Source organism: Choloepus didactylus, chromosome 6 (assembly GCF_015220235.1).
Source record: "Choloepus didactylus isolate mChoDid1 chromosome 6, mChoDid1.pri, whole genome shotgun sequence".
Classification (NCBI taxonomy): Eukaryota; Metazoa; Chordata; class Mammalia; order Pilosa; family Megalonychidae; genus Choloepus; species Choloepus didactylus.
This window is the reverse complement of record NC_051312.1, coordinates 66,567,383-66,587,584: the sequence shown is the minus strand read 5'-3', so window position 1 is coordinate 66,587,584 and position 20,202 is coordinate 66,567,383. Positions and strand designations below refer to the sequence as shown.

The 20,202-nt window shown below is 39.2% G+C and overlaps 2 protein-coding genes across 3 annotated transcripts in view; one reads left to right on the top strand and one right to left on the bottom strand.

The window, feature by feature from the left end:
- PDE3B (phosphodiesterase 3B) overlaps positions 1 to 20,202 on the top strand; it is a 271,815-nt gene that overhangs the window by 117,685 nt on the left and 133,928 nt on the right. The window lies entirely within an intron of this gene.
- LOC119536531 (peptidyl-prolyl cis-trans isomerase A-like) lies at positions 12,778 to 13,269 on the bottom strand. The gene has a single exon (XM_037839377.1). The coding sequence runs from the start codon at positions 13,267 to 13,269 to the stop codon at positions 12,778 to 12,780; it is 492 nt and encodes a 163-aa protein (XP_037695305.1).

Here is a 20,202-nt window from a genome sequence, read left to right as displayed (position 1 = left end):
TGATTGGATCTCTTTACTTGTGATTGGTTTATTGAGGTCTTCTATTTCTACTCTGGTCAGTCTAGGTTTTTCATGTTTTTCCAGGAGATTATCAATTTCCTCTAAATTGTCCTGTTTGTTGGCATACAATTGTTCATAGCATCCTGTTATGATTTTAAAAATTTCTTTGGGGATCTGCAGTTATGTCCCCCTTCTTATTTCATTTCATTTTATTTGGGTCTCCTGTCTTTTGACTTTGGCAATCTAGCTAGGGTTTGTCAATTTTGTTGCTCTTCTCAAAGAACCAACTTTTGGATTTATTTATTCTCTCTATTGTTTTTTTTTTTTTTTTGTTGTTGTTGTTGTTGTTCTCCATATCATTTATTTCTGCTTTAATCCTTGCTATTTCTTTTCTTCTAGCTTTAGTATTAGTTTGCTGATCATTCTCTAGCTTCTTCTGTTGTTCCGTTTGTTCTTTGATTTGAGCTCTTTCTTCCTTTTTAATGTATGCATTTAGAGCTATAAATTTCCCTTAAACACTGCCTTTGCTCATCCCATGTCTTGATATGTTGTGCTCTCATTTCATTCATTTCTAGATATTTAGCAATTTCTCTTGCAATTTCTTCTTTCACCCACTGATTGTTTAGAAGTGTGTTGTTTAACCTCCAGATATTTTGAATGAGGTGTTTGAAGGTTGTTGACTTCTGGTTGTATTCCAGTGTGATCAGAGAATTATTTCAATTTTTTTAAATTTACTGAGCCTTGTTTTAGCCCTAGCATATGATCCATCCTGGAGAAAGTTCCATGAGCACTAGAGAAGAATGTACATCCTAGTGATTTGGGAGGTAGTACTCCCTATATATCTTATGTAAGTCTAATTCATTTATCGCATTATTTAGGTTCTCAGTTTCCTTATTGGTCCTCTGTCTGGTTGATCTGTCTATAGGAGAGGGTGATGTGTTGAAGTCTCCCACAGTTATTATGGAAACATCTATTGCTTTCTTCAGTTTTGCCAATGTTTGTCTTATGTATTTTGGAGCACCTTGATTGGGTGCGTAAACATTTATGACTGTTATTTCTTCTTGGTGAATTGTCTCTTTTATCAGTATATAGTGTCCTTCTTTGTTTCTTATGACATTCTTTCATTCAAAGTCTATTTTACCTGAAATTAGTATTGTGACCTTTGCTTTCTTTTGGCTGTAGCTTGCATGGAATATTTCTTTTCCATCTTTTCACTTTCAGTTCCTTTGTGTCGCTGGGTTTAAGATGAGTCTTTTGTAAACAGCATATTGATGGTTCATATTTTAGTCAATTCTGCCAATCTATTTCTTTTAATTGGGGAGTTTAATCCATTCACATTCAACGTTATTACTGTTAAGGCAGTTCTTGAATCAGCCATCTTAACCTTTGGTTTTTAGTTGTCCGATATATTTTTTCTGTCTCTTTATTTCTTTTAAGTCACCCTTTTAATACGCTTCATTTCTGTGCCCTTCTCCTGACCTCTCTCTCCTCTTTTTTCTCAGCTGGTAGAGCTCTCTCTAGTATTTATTTTCGGTCAGGTCTCTTGTTAATAAATTCTCTCAGCATTTGTTTGTTTATGAACATTTTAAATGCTCCCTCAGTTTTGAAGGAGAGCTTCGCTGGATAAAGAATTCTTGGCTGGCAATTTTTCTCTTTCAGAATTTAAAATCTCATACCACTGACTTCTTGGCTCCATGGTGCCCACTGAGTAGTCAGTACTTCGTCTTATGTTGTTTCCCTTGTATGTGGTGAGTTGCTTCTCTCTTTTTCCTCTCAGTACTTTGTGCTTCTCTTCAGCATTTGACAATCGAACAGAATTATGTCTTGAAGTGATTTTTTTTTTAAATTTTATTTTGAAATAAATTCAGACTTACAGGAACAGTTTCAAAAACAATAGAAACCCCATACACAGAACTCCAGCATACCCTGACCCCCCTCCCCTGATACCCCGATCCACCACCCCAACATCCTGTCACACCACCATTTTTTTCTTTCCCTCCCTCACTATCACCCATCATCTATTGCTCTGTCTTCTGAAAATATGAAAGCAAGCTGCACAAATCCTTGAACAAACAATATAATTCACATATACATTTCCCATGAACAAGAACATTCATTTAGTCAATCATGTGTAGTGCAGCTAAGAAGTTCAAGAAATTCAACATTGATACAAAGCTTACATTCTATATTTCATTTTCTTCTTATGTCCCAACTGTGCCCCTTTGAGCCACCTGTCCTCCATCCTCAGATCCCATCCAGGAACATCCTTGGCATTTAATTGTCATCTATTTAGACTGTTTATTTTCTTTTTTCAATTGTGGAAACATATACACAGCTTAAATCTTCCCATTTCAACCCCTCCCTAGCATTCCATTAGTGGGATTAATCACATTTAGAATGTCGCAATGCTATCACCTTCCCACCATCCATTACTAGAAATTTCCCTTCACCCCAAACAGAAACCCTATACTCATTTCTTAACTCCCCATTTCTCCTTCCCCCATTTCTCATAACCCATCCTCTACTTTTCATCTCTATGGTCATATTCTCTGATACTTTCTTTGTGTTTACTGTGGGGCTTAAATTTAACCTCTTAAATCTATAACAATCTTGTTTTTCTTTGATACCAACTTAACTTCAATAGGACACATAAACTATGTTCCTATTCTCCTCCATTCCCCCACCTTTATGTAGTTCTTGTCAAAAATTACATATTTTACATTGAGTCCAAAACCACATTTTTCGTTACAGTTTATATATTTTAGATCCTGTAGGAAGTAAATAGTGCAGTTACAAATCAAAAATCCAGTAGTATTGGTATTTATAGTTACCATGTGATCTTTACTGGAAATCTTTATTTCTTCATATAGTTTCAGTCACTTGTTTAGTGTCCCTTCCTTTCCCCTGCCTCAACTCCCTTTAGCGTTTCTTATAGGACTGATCTACTGGTGATGAAGTCCCTCAGCTTTTGATTATCCAGGAATGTTTGCATCTCCCCCTCATTTTCACCCTCCAGGTGTTGGTGAATTCTCCAAGTCTCTGATGGTTATTGACTTCTATTTGTATTCCATTGTGGTCAGAGAATGTGCTTTGAATAATTTCAATTTTTGTAAATTTATTGAGGCTTGTTTTATGTCCCAGCCTATGATCTATTATGGAGAAAGTTCCATGATCACTAGAGAAGAATGTGTGTCCTAGTGATTTGGGATGTAATGTTCTATATATGTCTGTTAAAATTTTCTGTATCTCTCTCTCCTTTCTTTGTTTCTCTGTCGGTAGGACTCCCTTTAGTATCTGAAGTAGGGCATGTCTTTTATTGGCAAAATTTCTCAGCATTTGTTTGTTTGTGAAAAATTTAAGCTCTCCCTCAAATTTAAAGCAGAGTTTTGCTGGATAAAGTATTCTTGGTTGGAAATTTTTCTCTCTCAGAATTTTAAATATGTCATGCCACTGCCTTCTCACCTCCATGGTGGCCTCTGGGTAGTCATTACTTAGTTTTATGTTGTTTCCTTTGTATGTGGTGAATTGCTTTTCTCTTGCTGCTTTCAGAACTTACTCCTTCTCTTCAGTATTTGACAGTCTGATCAGAATATGTCTTGGAGTGGGTTTATTTGGATTTGTTCTATTTGGAGTTTGCTGGGCATTTATGCTTTGTGTGTTTATATTGTGTAGAAGGTTTGGGAAGTTTTCTGCAACAAGTTCTTTGAATACTCTTTTGAGACCTTTAGCCTTCTCTTCCGCTTCTAGGACACCAATGAGTTAAATTTGGACATTTTATTTTATCTGCCATATCCCTGAGATCCATTTTGATTTATTTGATTTTTCCCCCATTATTTCTTTTGTTCTTTCATTTTCTGTTCTGTGGTCCTCGAGGATGCTGAGTCATTGTTCACCTTCCTCTAATCTTGTATTATGGGTACCCAGAGTCTTTTTAATTTGGCCAACAATTTCTTTTATTTCCATAAGATCTTCTATTTTTTTTATTTACTCCTGCAATTTCTTCTTTATGCTCTTCCTAGGGTCTTCTTTATGTCCTTTATATCCTATGCCATGCTCTTCTTCATGTCCTTTATATCCTGTGCCATGCTCTTGTTGTTTGTTTTTAGTTCTTTGATTAATTGCGCCAAGTACTGTGTCTCTTCTGAGCTTTTGATTTGGGTGTTTGGGTTTGCGTTCTCCATATCGTCTGGTTTTATCATATGCTTTAAGATTTTCTGTTGTTTTTGGCCTCTTGGCATTTGCTTTACTTGATAAGGTTCTTTCTGGATATAAAAAATACAATCTCTAATTTGTCAGATCTACAGCTTGGTGGCGTACACTTTCTCTAACTAACCAGCAGATGGTGTCCACGAGTCACCTATTCCCCTCAAGTCAGTTCTCCACAACTTTGTCTTTGTGGTGTGTGGGGATCTGATTCTTGTGGGGCTCAATTGGTGCATGAAGTTTGAGTGTGTTTTTGGTGCTGTCCGCCCTGAATGTGGGGCGTGTGTCTGGTTGGTTAGGGAGGCAGGGAAGCTTTAATAATCAAACCTCCCAGGTGTTCCTGGAGATTTAAGGCTGTTGCAAGATTCTAAGCCTTCATTTCAGTCTTGCCACAGACTGTCTGCCGCTGACCCACAAGTCCTTGGTTTTGGTGTGGGGTCCCTGGGATTTCTGAGTGGGTTCCCCTTCTCAGCCGTGCCATTCCAGGACCTCTGCTGAGGGAAGGTTGTGCCATGTAACAAGTGCGTGCCGAGCCTCCTGGGAGGCCCTGGGCTGCCGGGCCGTGCAGGGGTGTTCCCAGCCTGATGTAAAGATGGTTGAATGGGGCGTGTTAATTTCCCCATTTCACACAGCTCTGCCTTCCCAGCTCCAGGACAATTAGCTGTGGGTACACTAAAGAGTACTGTCCAAAGCCGATATTGTGATATGTGCGCGATGCTGCGGGAAACACTCCCTGTCTCACTGCATTTCTTGGCTTGGCTCTGGGCTGTGGGTCCGGCCCCGGGCAGGAGCTTCCCCAGCCCGCTGGAAGGATGGCTGCAAAGGGCGTGGTTCCTTTCTCCTTTTTTCCCCTCTGCCCCCCGGCCCCGAGAGAATCAGCAGTGGATGTGGGAAGGGCTATCCTCCATGCCAGACACTGAGGCATTGGTACAGCCCGCTCCTGCCATGCTTCACTGTGTTGTATCTGCAGCCACTCCCGGTTTTTTTTTCTTTTTTAAAAAGAACTAGTCCATCTCCAAACGCCAACCCATGGTTTCCCCACACCGCAGTACGGCCACCAGACTTTCAGCCAGCTCACTCACTTGTTTCAAAATGCAGACTCTGGTTTCACCAAATGCATGGTCCCTGTGGATTTAGCAGACCTTGTCCGGCTGGTGCATCGCTGGAACTGATGTTCTGGGTCACTTTCTGGTTTTTATCTAGTATTTTTCATGGAGGTGTTTTTTTGCCTTGTCTCACCTAGCCACCATCTTAGGTTCCTTGCAGTGAGTTTTTGTCTTTTTTTTTCTATTTGGAGTGCATTGGGCATCTATGGTTTGCATATTTATGTCATTTAGAAGAATTGGGAAGTTTTCCCCAACAATGTCTTCGAAGACTCTTCTTACCCCTTTACTCCTCTCTTCACCTTCTGGAACGCCAATTATTCTTATATTGCATTTCAAGTTTTTTAGTTTTTTTCACCATTCTTCCTTTTGTCTTTTCACGTTCCATCACCCTGTCCTTGAGTTCAAGAATTCTTTCCTCTGTCTCTTCAAATCTGCTTTTATGTGTCTTAAGAATATTTTTAATTTGATCAACAGTATGTTTTATTTCCATAGGATCTGCTTTTTTTAATTCGCTCTTGCAAATTCTTCTTTAGGCTTTTCTAGGCTCTTCTTGATGTCTGTTGAATCCTTAGCCATGAAATTGATGTTTTTGAATACTACTTTGATTAATTGCTCCAAGTTCTATGTCTTGTTGCACTTTTTAATTTGATGTTTGGGTTGTCCGTATCTTCTGGTTTCTCCTTATATTTTGTAATTTTCTTTTCTGTTTTGACTCTTGGCATTTGCTTTTCTTGATAGGGTTCTTTAGGATATGGAGGATTATTTCAACATTTATCTATAATTTGGTGGAGCTACAGCTTTGTGGAGTTCACTTTTCCTGTCCTACCAGCATATGGTGCTCTTGAGCCACCTCTTACCCTCAAGCCAGTTCTCCCCCAACTTCATCTGTACACTGAGAGGGGGCCAAACCATGTGAAATCCAATCAGTGCACCAATTATCCATGTGCACTGAGGACTGCCAGCCCTGTCAGTGGGGGTCATGCCTTGCACAGTTTTGCAGGGAGTCCACGCCAGGTCACAGTGGTCCTGGCCATTCCATTGGCTGTGGGTGGGATACTCTGGAATTGCAGAGCTGTGCATCTTACCTTCTAGCCCAAATGCCCCACATTCCCTGTTTGCCCTGTGCACAACAGGGATTCAGGAGGGCTCCAGGCAATTTTGTCCAGTGCCCTTGCCTGTAGGATGTGCACACTGCGTTCTTTCATGGAGGAATAGTGGATGCTATCACAAGTCCATGGAATCCCAAATTCCCTAATGGGAGCTCTTGGCCATGGTGCTATGAAGGGTTATCGCCACAGCCACCTGCGGAGATCAGGTGTAAAGCTGCTTGCTCCATGCTCAGTGGCCAGTCCCCAGCTTGGCAGCCTCAGGCCTGTGAAAGGGTTATCTCCCCAGCCAACTGCTAAGATATTTGTATGGGGCATGGAAAGCTGTCTCCTTCTGCTCTTGTCTGCCTGCTTCAACTGCTAAGGGTTATCACCCCAGCCAAGTGCTGAGGAGCGTGCACAGTGCATGAAAGGATGTTCCCCTCTGCGCTCGTCAACTGGCTCCTGCTGCCCATTCCCCAGCAGCGTTCCAGGCTGAACACTCACTGGTCTTAAACGCAGTCTCTTGGCTTCTCCATCTACGTATTCACTTTGTGGTGTAGAAGTCCCTGCCCAGCCAATGGAACCCGGGAACTGCTGTTCTTGAGTGTTTTCTGTCCTTTATCTAGTGTTTTTCATGGAGGAGAATTTTGCTCTGTCTCTCTCTCCTAATCATTTTCCCAGAAGTCTTGCTTCATTCTTTTTAATGATGTCACTGATTTTGCCACAGTTTTACTAACCAGTTCCCAATTATTAAAAACAATTCATAAAAAACCAAAATAGACAATGAAATACACCAAAAAAATTCTACTTTGAATATCTTTATATGTAGTCACTTCATACATGTTTTGGGTATATCTGTAGAATAAATTCCTAGAAGTGGAATTGCTAGAATGAATTTCTTTTCTTCTTTTGAATGAATATACTCTATAAAATTTACTTTTAATAATCTGACAATGTGTTACTTTTTCATTATTTCTTGTTTTATTATTTTTATCTATTTAGTCTTGTCTTTTAATAGTGAAATCAGTGTTTACTGTGGTAGAAGTTTATTTTTGAGAAATTAATTCTTTTCTACTTATATGTGTGTTTAGAAATCTTTCATTACTATTTTATATACTTTGTGATAGGCAGGTTTTCAGGTTACCTTTGATGATCCTCACCTGTGTATATTTCCATCCCTCTGAAGGTGACCTGAATTTATTGACTCACTTCTACCAAACAGAATATGGCAGAAGTGATGGATTGTTATTTCTGAGATTAAGTTATAAGAAGACTGTGACTTCCATCTTGAGTGTTCTCTTTCTTACCTGGATCACGCATGCTGTGGGAAGCAAACAACCATGTTGTAAGCATCCTTATGGAGAAGCCCGTGTGACGTGATGAGGCCCTCCGTCCATCAGCTCGTGAAAACCTGAAGCCTACCCATGGCCATGCGAGTGAGCCTAGAAGCAAATCCTTCAGCTCTAGTCAGTTTTTGAGATGACTGCAGCCCCAGCTGACAGCTTGACTGCACTCTTACGAGAGAACTTGAGCCAGAGCCACTCAGTATATTTGCTGCTTTATATAGTTGAAGGTTTAAATATAATCAAGAAAAGGGCTGGAAATAAGGTATTTTCTCCAGCCAGCCTAAATGGCATCAGTTCATTTGAATAAATGAAAAATAGCTAATAATAGAAGCTAGTATATATTGAACTCTTTCTATATTTCAGGAACTGTGATAGGCATGTTTTGGAGGATTATTTCATTTAATCGTCACAAAATCTTAAAAGGTACTTCAGGGTTTAACAGGTTAAGTAACTTTATCGAGGTTGTATAGACAGACACAGTCAGCATTTAAGTCCAGATCTCTTTGACTCCAGTTTCGCAAGTGTGCTACAGTGACATCATATAATCCCTCAGTTACAGAAATCCATTCTGAGGAATTCTTGGTGGATGCTGGAGACATAGTGTTGAGCAAAAATGAGACATAATCCCTAATTTTCCCAGTGCTTATAATCTTGTAAAGGAGATAGACATCAATAAAGTGTGGATTTACAGCCTAATGTAAGGACTGTAAAAGAGAGTTTTGTGTGAGCTTCTAATAAAGGCAAAGCATGGTTGCATTAGAGTGATGGTGTGACTCAGGAACTGAGAAACGGAAAGGCGGCTGTTACGGCCACAGCACAGAAAACAAAAGGAAGAGTGGTGTGAGATTAGGCTGGGAAGATATACATGACCTAGACCAGCAAGGCCTTGGAGGGTGATATTTTGTTTTTCTTCCTGACAGGTAAGGGAAGCTTTTGAAAGTTTTGATATAAGAAATGGTATATAAAAGTTTTCTTTTTGAAAATATAATAGTAGCTGAAATATGGGCAACGCATTGTAGATATACCAGAATGGCTATGGGGAGACTGTTAGGAAGCTTTTGCAATAATCCACCCACAAGATGGACTTGCATGATGGCAAAAGTCTTTGCATAAATGGAGAGAAGTAGATAGATTTGAAAGATGTTTACAAAGATAAATTCAACAGGACTTGGTGATAAATTGATTATGAGGGGTAAGGGAGAAAGAAGGAGGTCTCAAGGATGACAAAAAGATTTCTGATGTACCCAACTGGATGGATGATGGTGCTATTTGTTAAGATACAGAACATGGGAATGTGGTAAAAAATCACTAGTAAGGTCTTGCTGAATTTGAGATATCTTTGAGACATCAATTGGAATGTTTAAGAGGAGCTTGATATATTAGATTGGATCACAGAGAAGCCTGGGCTGGAGATAAAAATTTTTGAATCATGGTCAGATAGATGGTAATTGAAGTGATAGGTAAGTGAGAGCAAGTGAGAAGAGAAGAGGGTCTAGAACTTAGGGGATCCAGTAATAACCAGCCAGGCCAAAGAAAATAACCTGCAAAGAAGATGGTAGGAGGATTCTTTCACTCGTTTATTCATGCATTCAACAAATATTTACTGAGTTCCTGCTATCTACAGGGCACTATTATAGGGTCCAGGGATATAGCAGTCAATCGTACAGTCAAGGTCTCTTCTCATGGAGCTTACACTATAGTGGGTAATGTGAAAATAAATAAGTAAATTATTCATGTAGGAACAAGTGCTAAAAGGAAATAAGGATGATATGATGGTAACAGAGATGGGAAGACCAGAAGAGGAACAAGGTGTTTGAGAAAAATCAAGAGCTTCCCTTTAGCCATGTTGCTTTTTATGTCTGATGTTCCAGTGATTAGTACTGCTGCTGTATGCTAGCAGATAACACCGCCATCCACCCAGCTTGGGACACCAAAACATGCAGCAGTTGTTCTTTATCCCTGTCTCTTACACTCTATATTCTGTCCATTAGGAACTCATGACGACTCTACCTTTAAAACATGTGCCCAATCTGATTAATTACTAATACTATATCTTTAGTTCAAGCCACCATTTCCTCTTGCCTAGATTATTGCCACAGCCTCTTCTCTGGTCTCTCTACTATTTTGTCCCATGTAATCTATTCTTGACACTGCTGCAAGAATATCTTTAAAAACTAAAATCTTACCATGTCACTTCCTTGATCAAATGCCCCAGTTGTTTTCTATAACTTCTAAACACTTTACAAGGGCTGTAATGATCTATAAGACCTGGTCACACTTCTGTCTGACTTCATATTCCAGTGCTCTTTTACTCCTCTTCAGATACACAGGCCTGGCCCTTCTGCTGTTCCTTCAAGATATCAATATTATTCCTCCCTTCAGGACAGATGCATTTGCTGTTTTCTCAACTTAGAATGCCCTCCCCCCATTGTTTGATATAGCTTGCTCCCTCACTTCATACCAGTCTCAGTCCAGGTATGACTCATTAGAGAGACTTTCACCGACCACTCTGCGAAAGTAACCTACTTTATTTTCCTTCTTTCTACTTATCATCTACTATGTATTGGCTTATTTTATTTCTCCCCTTCTAGAGTGCAAAGACTTTGTCTGTCTTGTTTATCTCTATATCCCAGTAGCCTAGAATAATGCCCAGTACATAATTTTTGTGTCCAATAAAATAAATATTTGTTTAATGAATGAATGATCATGTAAACTTGGAGCTGAGGAGAGCTCATGCTGATATGTAAATTTAGGAGTCAATAACATATTGATGTTACATAAACCCACAGTGTACTGGATAAAAGTTTCAAGTGACAATGAGAAGAAAAGGGCAGCCATATTGAAGCCTTGGGTCATTTTGCCATTTGAAAATCAGACTAGTGCCCAGCAAGGTAGAGGGAAAAATCAGGAGATAGATATCACTGAAAGTAACAGAGGAGATATACTAAGGATACATCTGTGTTGGATGTTACTGAGAGGTTGATTAAGATGAATCAGTTTGCAGATTTGCTGTAGGATTTGGCAGGAGGAAAGTTGTCTTGTGGCATTCAGAAGAGTCATTTCTGAGTGGTTACGATGGAAACCAGATTAGAGAAGCTTGAAAAGTAAATGATAGGTGAAAAAGTAGAGAGAGCAAAGTAGAGAACTCTTTTTGAGAAGTTTTGCTGTAAAGGGGAACAGAGAATTGAGCAATTGTTGAAGAGAGGAAATGGAGTCAAGGGAGGATGTAAGTAGTCCCCAGAGTTTTCTGAATTTGAGGATTCATCATATTTGTTGAATGTCTCTTTTTATTTTGTATTACGGTCTAGTTATCATCAGTTAACTGGAGGATTTGGTTAAGCCATTTTTTACAAATGTGGTAACATTTATAACATTTGCCATTTTAACCATTTTTAAGTATGCAGTTCAGTGGCAATAATTACTTCCATTACAAAAGTTTTTTTTATCACCCTATTCCAGTTTGCTAATGCTGCTCTTATGCAAAATACCAGAAATAGATTGGCTTTTATAAGGGGAATTATTAGGTCACAAATTACAGTCCTAAGGCCATAAAAATGTCAAAACTAAGTAACCAACAAGAGGATACCTTCACTGAAGAATGGCTGATGGCTTCTGGAATACCTCTGTCAGCTGGGAAGGCACATGGATGGTGTCTTCTGGTCCTGGGTTGTGTTTCAGCTCCTCTCTTTCAACTCCTGTGTGTCCTTGCTTCTTTCTCCCAAGGCATTTCTCTCTAAGCATCGGGCTCCTCTCTTAGCTTCTCCAGGGCAATTTTTGGATTCCATCTCTTAGCTTAGTATCCAAAAGTCCTTCTGTCTGCATCTCCAAACATCTCACATCTCTGTCGGCTCCCACACATCTGGGTGTCCTGGCTTAGCATATCCTCTCTGCTTTCTGCTTGAGCTTCCTTTAAAGGGCTCCAGTAAACCTATGAAGACCTCCCCTGAATGGGTGGGGCCAAATCTCCATGGAGACATTCAATCAAGAGGTCACACCCTAATCAAGAAGACTAATAAATCTGCCTCCACAAGATTGCATTAAAGAATATGCCTTTCTGGGGGACATAATAGATCCAAACCAGCACACACCCCGAACAGAAACTCTTTACCTTTTGAGCAATAACTCCCCATTACTCCTCCCCAATCTCCCATTAACATCTAGTCTTTCTCTCTCTGTGAATTTTCTTATTCTTGTTATCTCATATAGGTGGAATCATATAACATTTGTCCTTTTGTGTCTGGCTTACTTCATGCAGCATAATATTTTCAAAGTTCATACATTCTATAGCCTGTATCAGAACTTTATTCCTTTTTATGTCTGAATACTGTTGCACTATATAGCTATACTATCATTTAACTTATTCATTTATCTGTTGATGAACACTTGGATTGTTTCCACTTTTTGACTGTTGTGAATAATGTTGCTATGAACATTGGTGTACAGGTATCTGTTTGAGTTCCTGCTTTAAGTTCTGAGTATATACCTGGTGGGATTGCTGGGTCACATGGTATTCTCTGTTTAACTTTTTGCAGAACAACCAAAATGTTTTCCACAGTGGCTGTACCATTTTACATTTGTACCAGCAATGTACAACAGTTCCAATTTCTTCACTTCCTGGCCAACACTTGTTATTTTCTGTGTCTTTAATAATAGCCATCCTAGTGGGTGCGAAGTGGTCTCTCATTGTAGTTTTGTTTTGCATTTCTCTGAAGGCTAATGGTGTAGAACATCTTTCCCTGTGCTTATTGGCCATTTGCATATGTTCTTTACAGACAGATCTATGCAAATCCTTTGCCCGTGTTTTAAGTTTTATTTGTTTTTGATTTTGGTTGTTTAAGTTTTTATTTTATAATCGTAAACTGTAACTCTGCAATCCAGCTAGATTTGGAAGGGGGAGGATAATGCAGAACCCAGAGAACTGCAAGGAGAGCACAAACATGATAAGATACTGAGAGCAGACCAGGGGATATGGATGCTCTCCTAAGCTGCAGAAGGAATGGTCTGGTGGTTAAGACAAAACTTAAATCAAATTTATTAGACTTGTCTGCAGTTGGCATTGGTGATCTTGCTGGTCTTGCCATTTCTGGACCCAAAGCACTCCAGGGCTTCCATGATATTCATGCCCTCTTTCACCTTGCCAAAGACCACGTGGTTGCCATACAACCAGTCAGTCTTAGCAGGGCAGATGAAAAACTGAGAACCATTTGTGTTGGGTCCAGCATTGGCCATGGACAAGATGTTGGGACCTGTATTCTTCAGGATGAAGTTCTCATCATTGAACTTCTCCCCGTAGATGGACTTGCCACCAGTGCCATTATGGTATATGAAGTCACCATGCTGGCACATAAACCCAGGAGTAATTCTGTGAAAGCAGTAACCTTTATAACCAAATCCTTTCTCCCCAGTGCTCAGAGCATGAAAATTTTCTGCTGTCTTTGGAACTTTGTCTGCAAACAGCTCAAAGGAGATACAGCCCAAGGGCTCAAGGTCCATGGTGATGTCGAAGAACACAGTGAGGTTGATCATAGCTTGTGGTGGGCGGTGGCATCTGATGCGTTTTTGTTTTTGAGTTATATATGTTCTTTATATATTCTGGATACTGAGCCCTTATATATATATGATTTCCAAATATTTTCTTCCATTTCACAGTTGTTTTTTCACTTTCTTGATAATGTCCTTTGATGCATGAAAATTTTAAATTTGATGAAGTCCTAATTATCTATTTTTTCTTTTGTTGCTTGTGCTTTTAGTATAAAAATCTAAGAATCCATTGCCTAATACAAGGTTCTGAAGGTTTCCCCATATGTTTTCTTCCAAGAGTTTTATGGTTTTACCTCTTACGTTTAGGTCATTGATCCATTTTGAATTAATTTTTGTAAGGAGTGGGCTAGGAGTCCACTGTCATTCTTTTGCATGTTGATATCCAGTTGTCTCTGCACCATTTGTTGAAGAAACTGTTTTTTCCCCATTGAGTGGACTTGGTACCTTTATGGAGAAGCAGTTGGCCATAGATGTGTAGGTTTATTTCTGCACTCTTAATTCTGTTACATTGGTCTTTTTGTGTGTCCATATGTCAGTACCACACTGTTTTGACTACTGTATCTTTGTAGGAAGTTTTGAAATCGAGACGCCTGAGTCCTCCAACTTTGTTCTTTTTCAAGAAGGGTTTTGGCTATCTGGGGCCTCTTGCCATTCCATATAAATTTGATAATTGGCTTTTCTATATCTGCAAGAAAAGGTTGTTAGAATCATGATCAGGATTGAGTAGAATCTGTGGATTGGTTTGGCTGGTGTCTTAGTTTTCTAGAGCTGCTATGACAAATACTACACAATGGGTTAGCTTAAAGAACACGGATTTATTGGCTCACAGTTGTTTTTTCCCCTTAAATTCAGTTTTATTGAGATATATTCACATATCATACAATCATCCATGATATACAATCAACTGTTCACAGTACCATCGTATAGTTGTGCATTCACCACTGCAATCTGTTTTTTGAACATTTTCCTTACACCAGAAAAAGCAAGAATAAAAATAAAAAGTAAAAGCAAAAAAGAACACCAAAATCACTCCCCCATCCCACCCTATTTTTCATTTAGGTTTTGTCCCCATTTTTCTACTCATTCATCCATACACTGGATAAAGGGAGTGTGATCCACAGGGCTTTCACAATCACATTGTCACCCCTTGTAAGCTACGTTGTTATACAATCGTCTTCAAGAGTCAAGGCTACTGGGTTGCAGTTTGATAGTTTCAAGTATTTACTTCTAGCTATTACAACGCATTAAAACCTAAAAAGGGTTATCTATATAGTGTGTAAGAATGCCCACCTGAGTGACTTCTCGACTCCATTTGGAATCTCTCAGCCACTGAAACTTTATTTTGTTTCATTTCACATATCCCTTTTGGTCAAGAAGATGTTCTCAATCCCATGATGTTGGGTCCAGATTAATCCTCGGGAGTCATATCCTGTGTTGCCAGGAGATTTACACTCCTGGGAGTCAGCTCCCACGAAGCAGGGAGGGCAGTGAGTTTACCTGCCGAGTTGGCTTAGCTAGAGAGAGAGGGCCACATCTGAGCAACAGAGAGGCACTTGGGGACATTCTTGGCCACAACTACAAGCAGGCCTAGCCTCTCTTTTGCAGCAACGAGCTTCATAAGGGCAAGTCTCGAGAGAGAGAGAGGGCTTGATAACCAAACCACCAGTCGTCAATGTTTGTAAGAACATCAACAACAATCCAGGAGAGGAAGCCCAACACCTACACATCTTTCCCCCAGCTCCTCAGGGGGGCCCTGCATATATATTTTTATTCTCTGCCCAAATCATTTTGGGATGTGGCTCACAGTTTTTGAGGTTACAAGTCCAGTGTCACAGTATTGGCAGGTCTTGCTTTTTCTACCTGTGTCACATGGCGATCTGCCTGATTTTCTAGCTTCTTCTGACTTCTGGCTTCTACTGACTGAATGTGTCTGAATTTCCTCTGCTTATAAGGACTCCAATCATAAGGAATAATGCCCACCCTGATTCAGTTTGGTCTCATCTAAATAGGATATTTAAAGATCCTATTTACAAATGAGTCCACACCTTAACTAATAATACCATCTTCAAGGGTTCTATTTACAAATGGGTTCACAGACACAGGACCAGGGATTCAGACCTCAGCATGTCTTAATGATTCAATCCCCAACAGCTAGGATTGACATCTTAAAAATATTAAGTCTTACAATCCATGAACATGGGCTATCTTGATATTTAGGTCTTTTAAAATTTCTTTCAGTAGTATGTTGTGGTTTTCAGTGTAAAGATCTTTAATATCCTTGGCTGCATTTATTCCTAGATATTTTATTCTTTTAGATGCTATTGTAAATGGACTTGTTTCCTTGATTTTTCTTTTTGGATTGTTCATCGCTAGTGTGAAGAAACAACATTGATCTTGTGCCCCACAACTTTGCTGAATTATTTTATTAGCACTGGTAGCTTTCTTATGGACCCTTTGAGACTTTATATATATAGGATCATGTCAGTTGCAAACAGAGCTAGTTTTACTTCTTTCTTTCCAATTTGGGTACCTTTCATTTCTTTTTCTTGCCTAACTGCTCTGGCTAGAACTTTTAGGACAATTCTAAACAGCAGTGGCAAAAGCAGGTATCCTTCTCTGGTCAGAATGACTTTTTGCAAGGTGGCAAGGTCTAACTTCCTTCCCAAACCTTTTATCTTCCAAGGTGCTCTTTATTCTGCCATTTCATTAGCCTTTGGTAAATGATTTCTGTTTATTTGAATGATAACTGTAGTAAAGTTGCTCCAACAATCTGTCAAAAGAGATCATTGTACATTAAGGTTTTTCAACTGTTTTCCTTTCTTGCTTGTTTTTTTTTTTTGCAGTGTATAACTCATAGACCTATATTAAGTGATAGTGATAATAATTGTAATTATAATAGAAGTTAACATTTATGGACATTTACTATTACATGGAATCATTTGAGGAAATTTACATGTATTTATTGATTTAATATTCAAAACATCTCTGGGAGGTAGGTACTATTATTATCTCCAGCAGAGGATCCAGGGATATGAGTTACAGAGAGTAATTTCCTCAAAATTATGAAGTTAGTAAGTGACTAGAATTTAAACCCAGACAGAGTGGCTATAGAACTTTTGCTCTTAACCATAAGAGCTATTCCATTTCTGCATTAACAAAGCAAATGCCTCATCTACTAATTATGTTAAATATGTATGCCTTTGGTGAATCATTTTGGCAAAGTTGAAAATTCTTTTTCTCTGCTATTAAATCTGTTATATGAATGTATGTTTTGGACTGGATTGTTGATAACTACATTATTTTTACAATAATCAGTTTTAGAGCTAGCTGGGATATTTAATTCAATAATGACTAGAATAAAATTTGCTAATCAGATAGACCTGTTTCCTAAATTGCATTTCCCCCCCTGTATCTTTTTTGGCCTACTCTGTTGGCTGTGAACTTTAGTTTTAAATTTACTTGTGCTTCTGATAATAAGCTCTATTTATTCCTTGAGCAGATTTACTAACCTTACAAGGCTTACCATTTCCAGAGTGTCAGAGTAGCTATATCAAGTTTGCACTTCTTAAATATACTCTTGGATTCATGACATTCCATTTTGACAGTGATGAAGAGCATGCTCATAAGCATCATTAAAAAGGAATGTTAGAACTGTTTATGTGATAGTTATTCAAGTTTCTTTATCTAGTATAGAAAGACCTATCAACTTGCTTAGCATAAAGTGTATAATATATGTGTGTGTTTTTTTTAATTTTTATTTTTAAATAAATTCAAACTTACAGGAACAGTTTCAGAAAACAATACAAAACCCATACACAAAATTCCAGCATACCCCGACGCCCCTCCCCCGATACCCTGATCCACCACCTTTAACATCCTGTCACACCATTTTTTTATTTCCCTCCCTCCCTCCCTATCATTCATCATCTATTGCTCTGTCTTCTGAAAATATGAAAGCAAGCTGTGCACATCCTTGAACAAACAATATAATTCACATATACATTTCCCATGAACAAGAACATTCTTTTACGCAATCCCATTAAGCCCAGCTAAGAAGTTCAAGAAATTCAACATTGATACAAAGCTTACATTCTGTATTTCCTTTTTTTTCCCCTTATGTCCCGTCTGTGTCCCTATGAGCCTCCTCTCCTCCATCCTCAGATCCCATTCAGGATCATACTTGGCATTTAATTTTCATCTATTTATACTGTCTTTTTTTTTTTTTTTCAATTCTGGAAATATATATACAGCCTAAATCTTCCCATTCCACCCCCTCCCTAGCATTCCATTAGTGGGATTAATCACATTTAGAATGTTGTAATGCTATCACCTTCCCACCTTCCATTACTAGAAATTTCCCTTCACCTCAAGCAGCAACCCTACACTCATTTCTTAACTCCCCATTGCCCCTTCCCCCACTTCTTGTAATTCCTACTCTACTATTCATCTCTATGGTCATATTCTCTGATACTTTCTTTGTGTGTACCATGGGGCTTAAATTTAACCTATTAAGTCTATAACAATCTTGTTTTTCTTTGATGCCAACTTAACTTCAATAGGACACATAAACTATCTTCTTCTACTCCACCATTCCCCCACCTTTATGTAACTCTTGTGAAAAATTACATATTTTACATTGAGTCCAAAACCACTGATTTTTCATTACAGTTTATGTATTTTAGATCCTGAAGGAAGTAAATAGTGGAGTTACAAATCAAAAATACTGTACTACTGGTATTTATATTTAACATGTGATCTTTACTGGAAATCTTTATTTCTTCATGTAGTTTCAGTCACTTGTTTAGTGTCCCTTCCTTTCAGCCTGCTCAACTCCCTTTAGCATTTCTTATAGGACTGATCTACTGGTGATGAAGTCCCTCAGCTTTTGATTATCTGGGAATGTTTTCATCTTCCCCTCATTTTTACCCTCCAGGTGTTGGTGAATTCTCCAAGTCTCTGAAGGTTATTGACTTCTATTTGTATTCCATTTTGGTCAGACAATGTGCTTTCAATATATTCAATTGTTTTTTTTTTTTTTTTTTCCATTTATTGAGGCTTGTTTTATGTCCCAGCATACGGTCCATTCTGGAGAAAGATCTGTGATCACTAGAGAAGAATGTGTGTCCCAGTGACCTGGGATGTAATGTTCTATATATGTCTGTTAAAATTCTCTATATCTCTTTCTCGTTTCTTTGTTTCTCTGTTGGTAAGGCTCTCTTTAGTATCCGAAGTAGGGCAGGTCTTTTATTAGCAAACTCTCGCAGCATTTGTTTGTCTGTGTAAAATTTAAGCTCTCCCTCAAATTTGAAGGAGAGTTTTGCTGGATAATATATTCTTGGTTGGAAATTTTTCTCTCTCAGAATTTTAAATATGTCATGCCACTGCCTTCTCGCCTCCATGGTGGCCGCTGAGTAGTCACTACTTTGTCTTAATGTTGTTTCCTTTGTATGTGGTGAATTGCTTTTCTCTTGCTGCTTTCAGAACTTGCTCCTTCTCTTTAGTGTTTGACAGTCTGATCAGAATATGTCTCGGAGTGGGTTTATTTGGATTTATTCTATTTGGAGTTGGCTGGGCATTTATGCTTTGTGTATTTATATTGTGTAGAAGGTTTGGGAAGTTTTCCCCAGCAATTTCTTTGAATACTCTTTCTAGACCTTTACCCTTCTCTTCCCCTTCTGGGACACCAATGAGTCTTAAATTTGGGTGTTTTATTTTATCTCTCATATCCCTGAGATCCATTTCAATTTTTTCAATTTTTTCCCCATTCTTTATTTTGTTCTTTCATTGTCCGTTCTGTGGTCCTCAAGGAGGCTGAGTTGTTGTTCAACTTCCTCTAATCTTGTATTATGAGTATCCAGAGTCTTTTTAATTTGGCCAACAGTTTATTTTATTTCCATAAGATCTTCTATTTTTTTTATTTACTCTTGCAATTTCTTCTTTATGCTCTTCTAGGGTCTTCTTTATGTCCTTTATATCCTGTGCCATGTTCTCATTGTCTATCTTTAGTTCCTTGATTAATTGTGCCAAGTACTGTGTCTCTTCTGATCTTATGATTTGGTTGTTTGGGTTTGGGTTCTCCATATCGTCTGATTTTATCATATGCTTTAAGATTTTCTGTTGTTTTTGGCCTCTTGGCATTTGCTTTACTTGATCTCTAATTTGTCAGAACTACAGCTTGCTGGTGTACACTTTCTCTGACTAACCAGCAGATGGCGTCCGCAAGTCACCTATTCCTCTCAAGTCAGTTCTCCCCAGCTTTGTCTTTGTGGTGTGTGGGGTCTGATTCTTGTGGGGTTCAATTGGTGCACCAAGTTGGGTGTGTTTTTGGTGCTGTCTGCCCTGAATGGGGCATGTGTCTGAGCAGTTAGCTAGGCACGGCAGCTTTAATAATCAAACCTCCCAGGTGTTCCCGGAGATTTAAGGCTGTTGCAAGAGCCTGAGCCTTTCAGTCTTGCCACAGATTGTCTCTGCCGCTCACCCACAAGTCCTTGGCATTGTTGTAAGGTCCCTGGGATTTCCGAGTGGGTCCCCCCTCTTAGCAGTGCTCTTCTAGAACCTCTGCTGAGGGAAGGTTGTGCCACGTCACAAGTGTGCACCAGCCTGCCAGGGAAGCCCTGGGCCGCTGGGCTGTGCAGGGGCATTCCCAGCCTGCTGTAAAGATGGCTGAATGGGACGTGTTAATTTCCTGCTTTTCGCACAGCTCCGCCTTCCTAGCTCTGGGATAATTAGCTGTGGGTGCACTAAAGGCCACTGTTCATGGCCGATATTGTGGTGTGTGCGCGGTGCTACGGGAAAGACTCCCTGTCACAGTGGGTTTTTTGGTGCGGCTCTGGGCTGTGGGTCTGGCCCCGGGCAGGAGTGTCCCCAGCCCTCTGGGGAGATGGCTGCAAGGGGTGTGATTTCTTTCTCCTTTTCACT

What these genes read in the sequence shown, in the direction of transcription:
- LOC119536531 (XM_037839377.1), bottom strand. Translation starts at nt 13,269, where the DNA reads ATGATCAACCTCACTGTGTTCTTCGACATCACCATGGACCTTGAGCCC.